The sequence below is a fragment of the Euleptes europaea genome, chromosome 9, assembly GCF_029931775.1.
Source record: "Euleptes europaea isolate rEulEur1 chromosome 9, rEulEur1.hap1, whole genome shotgun sequence".
Taxonomy (NCBI): Eukaryota; Metazoa; Chordata; class Lepidosauria; order Squamata; family Sphaerodactylidae; genus Euleptes; species Euleptes europaea.
The window spans coordinates 83,071,412-83,087,188 of record NC_079320.1 but is presented as its reverse complement, the minus strand read 5'-3'; the positions used below and the strand labels follow the sequence as shown (position 1 = coordinate 83,087,188).

The following is a 15,777-nucleotide window of genomic DNA, read 5'->3' as shown; positions in this document are numbered from 1 at the left end:
AAATATTACAACAGAATGAAGCATATTTTATTTTTCTTCTCAATACTGTTGTGCCTAATGGGCTCAATGAGAATGTAGACTGGGCTGCATACATATGACAATATACCTTTAAATGACAACATGCTGCAAATGTATATCAGGACCAGGTTAAAGCAGTTATCTTTGACCAGAACTCTGGCAATGGAGACGCAGTAAAATGACAGCTCTTTATTAGGAAGTTGGATGGTTTTCTTTGCCTGTTGTAAATTGAGAGTATTTGCTTTTTGTTTGACTCTCTCCAAAATAAACTTTGATTTTTATAAAGCTGATGAGTGAGGCACCACTTATTGGTGAGTACATTCCCCCTGAAACAAACCAGATGCTGGAGAGATAGCCCCTTGAGAAGGACATCACATTATTAAATGAACCGCACTTTGCCTGCCTGGAATCTGAAGGGGCTGTGGTTAGCACATGGGGCCAGAGCGTGAGGTTGCAAGTTAATGCAGTTACCCAGATGGAGAACTCTGCACTTGTCCTTGTTGAATTGCATCTAGTTCATATCTGTTCACTTTTCCAGTGGGTTCAGATCTCGCTGAATTCTATCTTCACTCTTTCAGTTTCTTGAAAATCCCTCTAACCTCTCTCCTATTCTTACTTCCTTGTTCCCAGCCCAGATTACCTGCCCCATCCCACACCTTCAGTTTTCCCTTTTCCTTTTCCCCAGCAGCCTCTCCCCTGGAAAATTCCACATGGTTCCAACTGCTGCACGGTGCTAGCTTCCACCCCAGCTGCATGGAGCTGGCCGCTGGGTCAGGCCCAGTTACATAGTAAGGAACCCACAAAGACTTGTGAGGGTCACCTCACCTTCCCCTGTATCCTGCTCCCCACACAATTTCCTCTTTTCCTCTTCCTGGCAACTCCCACATCCTCACCTTTCCATGCTTCCTTTTTCCTTTCCACCCACCAACCCACCCATCTTCACCTTTATTATTATTATTAAAAGAATTGACTTTTATATGCCAATTTTCTCTACCTTTTTAAGGAGAATCATACCGGCATACAATCTCCTTCCCTTCCTCTCCCCACAACAGATACCTTGTGAGGTAGGTGGGGCTGAGAGTTCAGAGAGAACTGCAACTAGCACAAGGTCACCCAGCAGGCTGCATGTGGAGGGTGGGGAGTCAAACCTGGTTCTCCAAGTTAGAATCCGCCGCTCATGTGGAGGAGTGGAGAATCAAACCCAGTTCTCCAGATTAGAGACCACTGGTCTTAACCACTACACCACTTATTCACTTCGTTTATGCCCCGTTCTCTCTCCACAATGCAATTTACAGCATTCTCCTCTCCTCCATTTTGTCCTCAAAACAACCTTGTGAGATAAGTTAGCATAAGAAGATATAACTGGCCCAAGGTTTTCCAAAGAGCTTCCATAGCAGAGTGGAGATTTGAAGTTGGGTCTCCCAGATCTTGGTCTGAAACTCTAACCACTACACTACACTGACTTTAATGGTGTGGCTGCTGAACAGCAGCAAGTAGCTGGGCCTGGGTGAGTCATACAAGTCAGGTGGTAGCAATTTTCTGTGCTTGCTGCTGGGCCTAGCCCCAATGAGTCCTCCCCCGAAGGCCAGAACAGCTCTTGAAAGGGCCCTGCCCCTTCTACCTGCTTTTTTACTGACAGAAACCAAGCCTAGAATGCTGGCAAAACTATTGTGGTTGCTTTAGCAACAGTCACTGAGGTCATCCATTTCTTCAAGCTACAGGCTTTCCTTTTTATCACTGGGGTGTGTGTTAACCCCCAATGTATTTTTTGTTAAATTTCAGATTTTTCTGCAAACCTGGGGATTTTTCCTGGTTAGCAGAAAGATTTATCTGGTCTGTTCATGGCTCCAGTTTCTGGATTTAACTATCCACAGGTGGATATTTATTTATTTAAGTGGGGAAATGGAGGAGCATTTCAACCATCCTCTGCCCCAACTACAGCTTAAAGGGATATTCTTTAGGGCCAAAAACAACAATATGCAGCTGCTGATCCCATATTTTGCCTTGCAATCTTCTGTGGAGCTTCTTGAGATAGCAAAGAACACTCAGCAGAAAAGGTGGCAGGACTCTATTTTTGCTTCTGGTTAACATTTATTAATCACACCAAACGAAAAGACCATCTGCATAAAAAGTCACAGAAATATGCCCAGAGGGAGGGGAAAAATATCTCCCAGATGGCAGAACAGCCAAAGCACAAATTTTTAGCCATTAGTGCCAGCTATTTGATTTCTTAAGGCTAAAAGTAATTCCCCAGTAAACGCTGCAAAATTATTTCTTTAATTTATATCTTGATTTTTCCCCTAATTGGGACCCAAAGCAACTTACCACATTGTTCGCCCCTCCTCCACCTTTTCTTCACAACAACCTTGTACGGTAGGTTAGACAGAGATATTGGGACAGGTCCAAGGCCACCCAGTGAGCTTCCATGACAGAGCGGGGAGTCAAATCTGGTTATCCCAGGTCCCAAGTCCAACACTATAACCACTACACAACACTGGCCATTAGTGAGACTTGAAATTTGCCAGACTGATTTAAGTGCAAGACACACTGGGTTTTTTTGGTAATTTGGCACAACTGGCTCATGGCTAGCAACAGAAACAGGATTTCAGGTCTTGCTCCACAAGAGAAATCTTTTAATCGGCACGAAGTGACGACTGCACAGACGACACACACAGGCACACACTGGCTAAGACTCGCAATGACTTTGCCTTTGCTGCCTGCAGAAACGCAAACTCCTCCAGTTCAGAGATGGGCAGCTGTAAGCTCCGTCTTTCCTCCTGTGGTTACCACCTGGATCAGACTCCCTGAGACTGGCCGGTTCTTTCCAGTGACCCAGTCAGAAAAAGTCCTGTTGAAACACAACACACAAGCTTAAGGTGCTACTGGACTCTTGCTCTTTTTCTACTGCTACAGACAGATTAACACAGCAACCCATTGTGATCTACACAAACTTTGTGAATCAATGCCATGTCTGTAGGTTCATGTCCTGATTGCTATGGTTAGAGAAATGCAAAGTGGTTCCATTTTTCTAACACATTTCCATTTTGATCAGTGCAACCCTAAGCAGGGTTACACCCTAGGTCTTAGAAGGCCATCACCCAGCTGAGAACAGCCCTGTAAACACCTCATCTGGATCCATTCAGACGGTTATGGAATGAAATTATTAAGTAATGGCAGACATCACTTTTGGCTGGCATTACCCTGGGATGTGTACAAATCTGACTGCTGTTGGCACACTCCTCCCTCCACCCACCCCCAACCCTTTCTTGTACAGAGATCCCTGGCTAGAAACCAGGTCCAGTTTCTCTAGTTCGAAATCTCTAGTTCTCTAGTTTCAAAACTAACTCAGATTAACCCTTTACCATTACCATTCTGGACTGGAAGGCCCAGTCTCCCAGCACAGAAGACTTCCCTCCTCCTATTAGTCCCCAGAAGATCTTTCTGTGGCCTTTGATCCATTTGATCCTGAGTTTGATGACTTAAGGGCAGAACCAGGAAAACGTTCCCGGCTGTATGGCACCAGTGTATGTCTTAATGGCAATAAGCCCTGCAAGTATAGCCTAGAATAGGCAAGAACGGTTTTGGCAAAGCATTGAAACCACATGCATGCCACAGGAAACACATTTACATTCATTCCCAGTGGATATGAGCCAATATGCACCAGGGAGATTTTCAAGGCAAAGTCAATGCCCCAGCTGTAGAGCGAGGAGGCCTGTTTACTCACTCCACAATGAAATCTAACGGTGTCCAGGAACTGAAGTCTGCCTCAGGCATGGATTTCCTGTTCATTGGGGTATCCAAGGTAACCCTAGGAAAGGAGAAAGATAGTCCCTTGTTTGTCTGCTGGCGCATCTGATATGTACGGTCTGCATTTCCGCAGAACAAGCAGCGCATGAGGAGACCAATGCTCTTTTGAATCCTGTACATCTCAAACTGTGCAGATCTTATTTTTTAAGGTCTTGCCTTCTTGTTACATAGAAAGACATTGTATAAACAAGAAAGTTCCAACAAAACTAGATGCCTCTGACCCTTATTTGCATGAAGAGAAAAGCCGCACATTTCATGCAAAGGTGTGTAGGAACACCCCCTTAAACCAAACCAATCTGCTCTGAAAGGGCACAGTTTTGAACGGAGAAGCAACTGGATGGAAGAGAGACAAATGAAAAAAAATTGATTTCTATTTTTCTCACAGACGATGACAACCAAAGCACTTCTCCAGGCAAAGAAAAAAAAAAAGAGATTCCTGATGGGTCTCTCAAACTACCTAACCAACCTCACAGGGTTGTTGCGAGGATAAAATAGGGGGATGAAGAATCACATACTCTGTTCAGTGCACCCAGAGGAGGGACAGGATAAGAATGCACTAGCTAGATAAGTCAACAAATATATAAACTCACGTCCAGGTAAGTCGGACTAGAACTGTGCTACTGTTTTCTGACATGCATAATATATTTTAGCACAGCCATATATGACTGAAGCCTCCACCTAAAATCTCTGTTTTCAAGCACCTATGCCTACATACTGTGTGAAAAGCCATCTTCTGGGAATGAAATGTCATTCTCTAAAGGAGAGGCATCCTTTTTGGCCTGCACAGAAAAGGTGTGTGTGTAAAGTGCCGTCAAGTCACAGCTGACTTATGGCAACCCAGTAGGGTTTTCAAAGCAAGAGACTAATGGAGGTGGTTTGCCATTGCCTTCTTCTGTAGAAGGACCCTGGTATTCCTTGGTGGCCTCCCATCCTCTGATGAGATCAGGCTAGCCTGGGCTATGCAGGTCAGGTGGTCCATTTCCCTCCCCTCTCTCTACCCCACCTTTCCCCACACCCTTCCCTTCTCCTTCCTTTATTACACTAATCTCTGCAGCAGGCCCTAGGATGAACTGGGATATATAATAACAGTCTCTGCCCTACACAGTTACTATAAAAAATGCAAAGAGGAGCTCACTTCATGGCTTTCAAATACAATTCCATTCCAATTTTTTACTTTTTAAAAATACGTCCCATCTCGCATCACAAGATTTTCAGGATCCTACATGAAATTTTTGGTAGTAGAGTCCCCTTTCACGGCACCTGAGTGTGTTCTACGCATTTCATCTATGTGACCTTGTAAGGATTGCAACAGCCCTGTGAGGTAAGCAAGGATCATTATCCACATATTGCCAGGGGTAGCCTAAGGCCAATGGGAGGCAGCGGCTTGCCTGGGGCCACAACTGAGCTGATGGAAGAGGCGAAATTCGAACCAGAAAGCTTCTCATTCATAGCATCGTCACTGATGACGGATCTGCAGGTTCTGCCTGGCTCACGGTGATCTTTTCCCAGGCTTTCTTTTTAAAGAGGGCTCCAGTTTAAAAGGGAAGGAGGGCTTTTTCGTTCTTGTCCGTCCACCCGCCATGGACAATCCCCAGTGAAGGAACAGCAAGAGCTGCATCTAGTTAACCAAGGAGGAGGAAAAGGCTTGGGGGGGGGGGGGGAGAGAAAAAAAATCCCAGACCTTCACACAATGTGTTGTTTTGCCCTGCTCACCCCAGATAGGATGGACAGCACCGTGCACGAATCCAGCACAGGAAGAAGCAATATCTCAGAGCACTATTATATGTCATGGCGGGGGGGGGGGGGGGAGACACCCACAATCAGGATCTTCACTGAGGTTTTTAAAAAAGGAAAATATAGTGGGTGGGGGGAGCATGTGGACAGGAGCCAGTGTGCAGATGTTCAACTCTTGGTATACTTACAGGAATGTTCTCCCTAGCTGGGAAAAACCAGCAGCTCGGGAGAGGGCCAGCAGTGACTTACGCCAGGAAAAGTGCGAATGGAACAGATTAAACTGCTTTTGCCTTGAGAAAAACAACAACAACCACCCCACATTGTTAAATTCACGCCATCTTTCCACCCCCCAATGCTTTATCCTGGAAGAATTTCTGAACTCTTTCGCCATTCTGAGTACATTTCTCAGCTCCACAATATCCTTTTTGGAATGGGGCAACCAGAACACTACACATTGGACTGGATCGTGTGGATCCGTTCTGCTAGAAGAGACGCTTTCCTCTGTGACGGATCTTTCTGAGAAGGAAGGCTCCTTCCACCAGAGCAAAGGGTCTCTGCTAGTGGGGCAGACCCGCACGATCTAGGATGGTATTCCAGATGTGCTGTGACATATGTAAAGATCAATAACTGACAGCAGAGGCCAAGATCACTTACGGGAGAATGGCCACGGCAGCAGACCCCGGCGGTAGGCCACTGTTCGCACCTGACAGACTCTGACACAGCTGATGGACGGCTCCTTTGGCCATGCCATAGCCAATCATTCCTATGTGGAAAGGATAGAAATGTCATTCTTGCCTGCAAATGCGTTGAACTTAGGCAGGAAGCACAAACTGATCTCAGAATTTTACGACAGCTCAGTAAAATGATCCAAAACATTTTCCTGCGTCTGGCAGGAAGTCGCCTAACAGTATCTCCACAGCTTATGCCAGGGATGTCGAACTCAATTGTTATGAGGGCCAGATATGACATAAATGTCATTTGGTCGGGCTGGACCATGCCTTGCCAGCCCAGATCAAGAGTGTGTGTGTGTGGGGGGGGTGGCTGCCTTGGCTGGCTTGCAGGCCAGATAAGAGCTCTCAAGGGGCTGGATCTGGCCCATAGGCCTTATGTTTGACACTCCTGGCTTACGCTCTTGGAAACAAGGGTGCATGCGAGTACAGATGCAAACTTAGTCCACAGTAAGTCACTGGGGGACTGGTCAGATATCCAGCTGCAATCTCCAAAGGCAACTGGAAAATATTTCCAGTGCTTGGCAAGGGATTTCCATGCCCTGCTTAGCTCTTTGCCCCACCCCATGATTAGAATAAATTAGTCAAATCTGCCCAATTTACATAAGAAAAAGAAGAGTTGGTTTTATACCCTGCTTTTCTCTACCTTTAAGGAGCCTCAAAGTGGCTTACAATCACCTTCCCTTCCTCTCCCCACAACAGACACCTTGTGAGGCAAGTGAGACTGAGAGTTTGGAGAGAACTGTGACTAGCCCGAGGTCACCCAGCAGGTTTCATGTTGGAGAGCCAACTCGGTTCTCCAAATTAGTCCACCATTCACGTGAAGAAGTGGGTAATCAAACCTGGTTCTCTGGATTAGCCTCTGCCACTCATGTGGAGGAGTGGGGAATCGAACCCAGTTCTCCAGATTAGATTACGCTGCTCTTAACCACTACACTAACTCATGATCACTGCAGAATATTCAGGGTTTCTTGATATAGAATATGGATGGCCTGGGAGGATTCTCAAGGGGAAACCATTTCTTCTGCCATTCACAAACCTCCCTCTGAGAGGCAGGAGTTAAAAGATCCACCAGGTCCACCATACGATCGATCACAGAAGAGCAGCAAAGGTCATTGGTCTTTAGAACAAGGCAAGCTCCAGGCCAAAGTCAAAGTAAACAGGCCAACTCTTTGAGGCAACCCAATTGCAGCTAACCCCGCAGAAAGCAAACACCAGCTCAGTCCCACCCTCTCTTTTCCCAAGCAGAAGCGCACTTGGTCACTCGTGGAGCCTGCTGAAGGTTTGCACAGTAATGCCTCCAAAACATTCTTTCCTAGCTTGCCGCTTTCAAAACAGAGAGTCTGACGTGCCCCCTACAAGGTGGCCCTACATCACAGAACCGTCACATGCCAGGGAATCTGGAGGCAGCTCTTCCCGAGCAGGACTCATCAAAGGCCCAAGGAACTATAATGCCCCAGGACACCCACAACATTTTATATTTTACCCGGAGTTCCGGCCAACGCGGCTTTTGCCCCCGTCAGGGTCAACAAGCCGCCTTCCTTCAGGTGTTTCGTGGCCAAGTGGCTGGAGATGGTGGAGGTCCAGACGCTCTGCTTCCACATCAGGTCGCTGTTTTTGTATAAAGCTGGGCAACAAGGACATAGCAGGCGGTCAGTCATCATGGGCACAACAGCACATCTCCCCTCACTCCGATCTCACAACCTGCTGTCTGAAGGACTGGTCGCCCCCACTGCTTCTGTTTGTCCGAATTAAAATTCCTTCTTACTTTCTTGCTCTGCTACAGCAGCTCCGAAGAGCCAGCAAGAACAAACCTAACTTCTCAAGGTCACGTTCCCTTCCCATTAGTAGGCAGAGACATGTGCCTTCAGATTAGAACTGTGGCTAGTTTGCCACAGCTTAATTCCTGATGTGGACTCCATTATCGCAAAGAGGTATCCTGAATGTATCCTCTGGCCAATACGGAAGCATAAGGCTGTAGTTTATTATTTAACAGCTGCTTTGAAGATACACTGTAAGTTATAATCAAGTTACGCCTAAATGCTCATTTGCATACAGCTGCTCTTTTTTCACTGGAACAAGCTGGAAGCTGGAACAATACAGAAGTAGTTCCGACACGGAGCAAAACAGGATTTCAGCAAACTATGATCAGTGCAACTGTCTGAATGCAGAGGGCTCCTCCGCTAACTGTGGCTGGGCCAGGATCTGAAGTTGACTTATTAACCCTAGTTTGCCTTGAGGATGGGTTTTGCGCAATGTCTGAATGCGGGCATCCTGGCTTGTTCTCTGGCACTGCCCTCCCAGGCAACAGAGAGAAAGAAATCCCTGCAGTCGTAACCACTGAAAAAACCTGGAGTTGATTTCAGACTATATGCTAGCTTTCTGGAGTTTAATGGAAAACAGACACTGAAACCAGATTTTCCTCCCCCACCCCAAACGTGCTTTGATCTCTTGAAATGCCAAACAGAACTGGATACGTCTAATATTTGCTAGAAACTTGCTGAGAAACCACACGGGAAATACTTTTCGCCATCAGGCTCTCTGCCCTACAAAACAGGAGATGCATCTGGCATGAACAGTCCTGCCTGTGCTAACATTGTGTAGAGTTTTAGACATGGCGCACGCCCCAGCCTCAGAACCTGATTCTGTTCAAAATATGCCACCAAGGATCATATCAGCCCAGAGGGCCTGGGGTCAGCTGATCCCATATCCTCCTCGTGAAGCGGCATTTTGCAAAAGAAAGTGAACTCCCTCCCATGACTGGTCAGGCTTCCTAATTTGCACTGTCCAGCCATAAGAGCTTTCCAGCTACCAAGCCAACATGCTCAGGCTGCTATATCTGCACATTTCCATATTCCATTCCTGTTATGTAGCAAATCCAAGAGAGAGATTAACCGTGTAGAATCTCTCTGTTTCTTATCATTTGAAAACAAATCTCTTTGCAAAGCAAGACTCTTTGTTCACCATCCCCTGATAAAATATCGCCAAAAGGCAGGGTCAGGAAAAATTTGTATTGGGTCCAGATTCAAACCACAAGCCCCCAGTTAGCCACCTCAACTTGAAAATATCTTAAGTGTGCATCTTTTCAAAAACTCACAATGCATGAAGTTGCATTTAACTATACATTAACTGCCGAGCTGTTCAGGGTAGCTCAGATTTAAGCCTGTTGGGCTTTGACTGGAGTAAATGGGCACAGGAACACACTTTTTGACTGACTCCTATCAGACTCTGATATAGGCAGAGGGCTGCTGCTATACTTGTCTCCTGGACAGAAACATAGGGAACACACAGAACCGCACTCAAGAATCTGCAGCTCACATTTTGCTTTGGCGCTGCCTCCTGCCCATCCACCAGCTACGCAAAGGATAGCGTCCACCTTCTTTTCTCCCAACAGTTTCCCAACATCTTCTGTCACCTTGAAATGTGCAAAGATGGAGACGTCATGAGAAAGCTTTCCCAGAAGCGCTCATTCGAATCTGGAAGCATCCTGACTCAACACAACGAATCACTCTAAGCTCAAACAAGCATCCTTCAGTCTATAAAATGAGAACTGCTGCCTCAATTTGCCTCAGGGATGTGCAGGCAAGAGAGAGGGTGTTCAAGCAACCTCCATTCAGTTTTGCTGTTTGAAACCTGGCTCCCTGCTTTGTCAGGAGCACTTTAAAGGAGAAAAAGAAAAACATACTTCTTCCCACACCCCATTAAATGCCATTAACCAAGCAGGAAGCCCAATTTCAAACAGCAAAAACCAGGCAAGACTGAAGGGCTGACCCTCTTTTTCCTTCCTCACACAGCCCAAGGCAAATTGAGGCTGACAGGCCTGCCATTTGCACTCTATGGATGGAGTAAGTTATGGGATCTTTGTCTCCTCTGTTTGAATCCCCTGTGAAGTGGTAGAGCTGCTTCCAGGCTGTACCATGTCAAGTTGCAGGTGGGACTCACATAATTTAATAGACACATTTTTTAAATTCTGCACACAGCAGGTCAAAGAGAAGGAGAGAATCATTCTCTTTTCTATTCATTTTTTTACATGAAAAGAATTTCCAGGTATAGAGGAGCAAAAATCATTTAAAAAATTAGTAAGCGATGCCCCTTGGATGAACTACCGAGATCAGTACCTGCAGGTAAAGACTGGAAATTCTTTTCTTTTTCTCTTGGCACAATGACTGAACATTCTTCCCTCAACACCTGGTGCATCCCAGGAGGAAGGTTAGTAACCTTTTTCTTGATATAACTACGGACTGCTGCTCAGCCATTTGACAGGAAGATTGTCCCAGTGTAGGAAGGGAGTAATGACAAAAGTTTTTAAATTACCTAATCTCATTCAGAAAGCCATAAAAGATTACCGTATATACTCGGGTATAAGCCGACCCGAGTATAAGCCGAGGTGCATAATTTCACCCCAAAAATGGGGAAAATTAGGAACCCGCGTATACCCGCCCGCAGCCCCTCTCCCCCCCCCCCCCGCAGCCTTACCTTAAGGTGGGCGGGCGGCGGCAGCCCCTTCCCTGCGGGCCAGGAGCGGCCCACGGGGCCTCCTGCGCGCAGGGAGGGGGTCGCCGCCAGGGAAGGCGGCGGCAGCCCCCTCCCTGCGCCCAGGAGGCCGCACGGGCTGCTCCTGGCCTGCAGAGAAGGCGCGCGGGCAGGCAGCGGCGGCAGCGGTAAGTTTTCCCCCTCCCCCTCCCATATTTACCCGAGTATAAGCCGAGTTGGGCTTTTCCAGCACTTTTTTTGGGCTGAAAAACTTGGCTTATACGCGAGTATATACGGTACCCAATCATCTCCTAGGTTTTATTCTGATTACTTCAATGAGTAATAATAAAAGGGGTTTTTTAATTTATGGGTTTTATAGTGTTGTTTTTATTGTGCTTTTCATAATGTTTTATTTATATTGTAAGCCACCTTGAGTTCTGCAAGGAAACGAGGCAGCTAACAAAAGTTGTCAAGAAATAAAATAAATCAATTAATTGGAGGGAGGTCAGTTACCTGATCTGCTTGTTCAACAAAAGAATCACTCATTTTCACAACAACGTTGGTGCTGGCATCTTCGTTTTCTGCTAAATCAATGCTGGCCACCCACTGATAAAACAAACAGGCACAAACACAAGATATGTAAGGATTTCTAAACAGCGTACAGGATCTCTTCAAATAGATTTCAGACAAGACATGCAGGCTAGGTGAGAAGGTGTCAGTTCTATAGCTGCAGATTCTCCCCCATGCCTTGTTAGCCAGGACCCTTTCCCATTGCCTACTTCAACAGATATCTGGGATCTAAATTTAACCACCCCCCTTGTTTGATTTTCTAGAACAGCATCTGGCTACACCACACCAGCATGGGGCCAACAGTCTGTCTGAATATGATGTGGGAGAGCCAAGTGTGAACTCCCATTCTTCATGGGAGTTTGCTGGGTGACTCTGGGTCACTCTGTCTGTGTGTGTGTGTGACCTACCTCATAGGGTTGTTGTTGTGAGGATAAAATAGAGGAGAGGAGAACGAGAAGTGCATAGGCTCAGTGACAGAAATGCTTTACATGCAGAAGGTCCCAGGTTTATCTGCCAGCTAAGAAAGGATTAAGCACTAGATGGTGTGAAAAACCTCTGCCTGAGTCCCCGGCACGCAGCTGCCAGTCAGACTACCTAAGGCGGGGGTTTGTGCTCATGTTATGAACGTTGCCCAAAGCCTCCTTGAGGAAATGCTGGATAGAAACTTACTAAAGTGACCTCAAAATAAAACAGAGCCCAGTGCAGGCGATCACACACGGAGCTGCCTTATACCAGATCAGACCATCGGGCCATCAACGTCAGCATTGTCTACTCAGACTGGCAGCAGCTCTTCATTATCTCAGGCACAGGTCTTTCGCATCACCTATTGCCAGATCCTTTAACTGGAGATGCCAGGGATTCAACTTGGTTCCTTCTGTATGCCACTAAACCACAGCCCCTCCCAGTTTAAAGACATTTATTCCAGCATGTCTCCTGCCTTTGTTCCAGCTCCTCAATATATCCTTGCAATCTTTTTATGGGAGGCGAGTTTTAAAGCCCGGCAAAAACCTATGGGTGGGATTTTAACTTTTGCAATCTGCCTTGAGTTTCGCCAAGCTTTGCACTAAACCAAGCACAAATCGAAGTCAATCCCACTGGCAGTCCATCAGCCATCCAGGTTCGAATCCCTACTGGTGCCACGGAAGCTTGCTGAGTGACCTGGGGCCAGTCACACACTCTCAGCCCTGACCTACCTCACACGAGAAGACTCCAGTAGCACCTTAGAGACTAACAACATTTCTGGCAGGGGGTGAGCTTTCATGAGCCACAGCTTGAAAAAGTGAGCTGTGAGACTCACGAAAGCTCATACATTTTGTTAGTTGTTAAGGTGCTACCGGACTCTTGGTCAGTAGCGGACTGGGTCTAAAAATATTGGTTGCCAGGAGACAGAGGGGGCCCACCCACAACGAGAAGGCTATCATTTCACATTGATTAATTTTTATTTTTAACCTATTGTCTAATGTTTCAGGGGGCCCACTTCATCAGGGGCCCACAGGGGGGCTGACCCCACGGCCAGTCCGCCACTGCTCTTGGCCTTTTCTGTGGCTACAGACTAACACGGCTACCCGTCGCGGTCTACCTCACAGGGTTGTTGCGAGGGTAAAAGGGGAGGTCAGGAGAACGACGGAAGCCTCTTCGTGTCCCCATGACGGGTGAAAGGAGGGGCTGGCAACAGCTCGGCAGAGCTAAAGAGGCCCGGGCGAGGCGGAGCACGGAAAACAAAACCCCCAAACCCAGGGTCACCCGCGAACACTCATGAAGCTGCCCTAGACTGGATCAGACCCCCCCCCCCCAGGTCCATCCAAGTCAGTCTTGTCGACTCAGACGGGCAGCGGCTCTCCAGGGTCTCAGGCGGAGGAGGTCTTGCACCTCACCTGCTTGCCTGGTCCCTTTAGCTAACTGGTTCCCAGCCTGGGGTCTGTGGACCCCCAGGGGTCCACGAGACCTAAATTAAGGTCCGCGAAACAAAGTTATAAACCCATAATAAATTAATATTTTCAATTAAACGTTATTTATTATAAAATATATATATTCAAATATTATTCTAAGTTTAATGTTTAACTAACAGTTATGATTAAAGTTTATTTTCAAATTCTCTGAATTTTTATTTTGAACCTTGGGGTCCCTGCACCGCACAAAAAAGTCCTAGTGGTCCCCGGTCAAAAAAGGTTGGGAACCACTGCTTTAGCTAGAGATGCCGGGGATTGAACCTGGGACCCTCCCGCGTGCCAAGCAGAGGCTCCGCCACTGCGCCACGGCCCTTCCCCATGGCTCTCCAGGGTCTCAGGGGGAGGAGGTCTTTCCCATCACCTACCTGCCTGGTCCCTTTAACAGTTAAAGGCTCCCAACCTTTTTTTGACCAGGGACCACTAGGACCTTTTTGTTCGGTGCAGGGACCCCAAGGTCCAAAATAAAAATTCCGAGGATCTGAAAACAAACTTCAATCGTCACGGTTAGTTAAACATTAAGCTCAGAATAATATTGGAATATATATATATATATATATATATATATATATATATATATATATATATATATATATATATATATATATATATATATATATATATATAAATATATAATAACAGAACTTTCAATTGAAAATGTTCATTTATTGTGGGTTTAGGACTTTGTTTCGCGGACCTTAACTGAGTTCTCGCGGACCCCTGTTTGGGAACCAGTGCATGCCCCTGGGGATGGGACCTGGGCGCCTTCTGCACGCCAAGCAGAGGCTCGACCGCTGGGGGCCGGGGCTGCTGGCTGGGGGCCCGGATGCTCGGCGTTCCGACCCCCCCCATCCCCCCCGGCAGAGGCCGCCTTACCCACTGCTTGGCCCGGAAGGCGCGCACGCAGCGCGAGCCCAGGGCGCCCCGGCCGCCGTAGACCAGCACGCGCGGAGCCTCCGACGCAGCCATCCCACCCGCCCGCCAGCTGGGGTCTGCGTGCGGGGCTCCGCCCACCTGCCCGCCCGCCCAGTGGCCTGGGAGAAGGCGGAGGCGCGCCTCCGCCTTCTCCCAGGCCACTGGGCGGGCGGGCAGGTGGGCGGAGCCCCGCACGCAGGCCCCGCCCCCGGCAGGAGAGGAGAGGGGCGGCCCGAGTGCGCGCACGGCCCTGGGCTGGGAAGCCGAGCGCGCTCTCGCGGGCTAAGGCCCCGTTGGCCCCTCCCCCGGATGCGCGTTTCCCTCATCTGCGTCCTCAAAACTCTGCGGGGGGGGCGGTTGTTGAGTTTTGAGCATTTGGATTGGTGGTGGGGGGGGGCGGGACGTCCCTCCCGAGAGCAGCCAATCCAAGGCGAAACGTCCCGGCCGTCCAGGGCGCGAGGCCTGGCCCGGCCCCCTCGACCGAGAGGTGCGTTTCTTGGGGGTCCGCGCCAGTCACGTTCGCGCCCTAGGCAAGGCCCACTACTTGTGCCCCCCCACCCCGCAATTGCTAACCAATATTTAAAAACGGTTGTCTTGTAGGGGAAAAAAAAAATAAAAGCACACTTTTTACGAGACGTTATAATTATTTATGTTCCCTAGCACTGTTGTGGTTCTTGTCTTAAAGTAAACAAATATAAATTGCCAGTTGCATTCCCCCCCCCCCAGTTTAAAACTGCCCCTCAGGCCGGGTCTGCACCCTAGGCGACCGCGTGGTCAGATCTCAGAAGCTAAGCAGGGTTGGTCCTGGTTAGTACTTGGATGGGAGACCAAGGAATGCCAGGGTCATTATGCAGAGCAAGGCAATGGCAAACCACCTCTGTTAGTCTCCTGCCTTGAACACCCTGCTGGGTTGCCAAAGTGGGCTGTGACTTGACTGCACTTTACACACACACACACACACGTGTTCTGTGATCAGCTCTTAGCTCATGCCTAGAAACCCTCCGAGCATTTGTTGTTGCCTCAGTGAGTCAAGGAAGGGGTTTCCGTCCCAGGTCTCCGTTTTATTTTCCTGCTGTCCAGGAGGGAACTTTTCATAAAGTGAGTAGGGATGTAGTTTTAAGTGTCTATGGAAAATTCTAGATTGCCCCCCCACCCAAAAAAAGAACGGCATCATTTAATGGATGTATTATAGTGTCTTTATTTCATTGTTCTCAAATTATGAAGTCCAATTTGTTGGATTATTATACTGTTCTCTGATGGTGTAACCCAGTTTTCTTGGATTGTTTATACTGGGCTTCATTACATTATTTTGTAATTTTGTAATCTGCCTTGGTTCTTAGGCCATTTATGCAGGGCAGTTTCCGTGTGGTAGTTCCCCTAATGGTAGCACTGGCCCTGTGTGGAACCAAACCTTGGCAGTAGTTTTGGGGTTTCCCCACCCCCTGTACTTGACACCTGTATGCTGTGCTTGTAGGGCGCACATCAGACTTTTACATGTAGGGAGTGTTTCTTTGTTTTATTAAGAAGAAGAGCCAGTTTTTATATACCTTTCTCTACCTTTAAGAAGTCTCAAAGCGGCTTACGAT

At 47.6% G+C, this 15,777-nt stretch overlaps 1 protein-coding gene across 1 annotated transcript; it reads right to left on the bottom strand.

Annotated features, from left to right (window-relative positions):
- Positions 1-2,681: 2,681 nt before the first annotated feature.
- Positions 2,682-14,245, bottom strand: QDPR (quinoid dihydropteridine reductase). The gene is made up of 7 exons (XM_056855602.1): positions 14,153-14,245; positions 11,274-11,366; positions 9,606-9,702; positions 7,774-7,914; positions 6,214-6,322; positions 3,743-3,826; positions 2,682-2,866 (listed from the first exon to the last, which is right to left on the bottom strand). The coding sequence occupies exons 1-7, from the start codon at positions 14,243-14,245 to the stop codon at positions 2,761-2,763; spliced, it is 723 nt and encodes a 240-aa protein (XP_056711580.1). The 3' UTR covers positions 2,682-2,760.
- Positions 14,246-15,777: the final 1,532 nt, after the last annotated feature.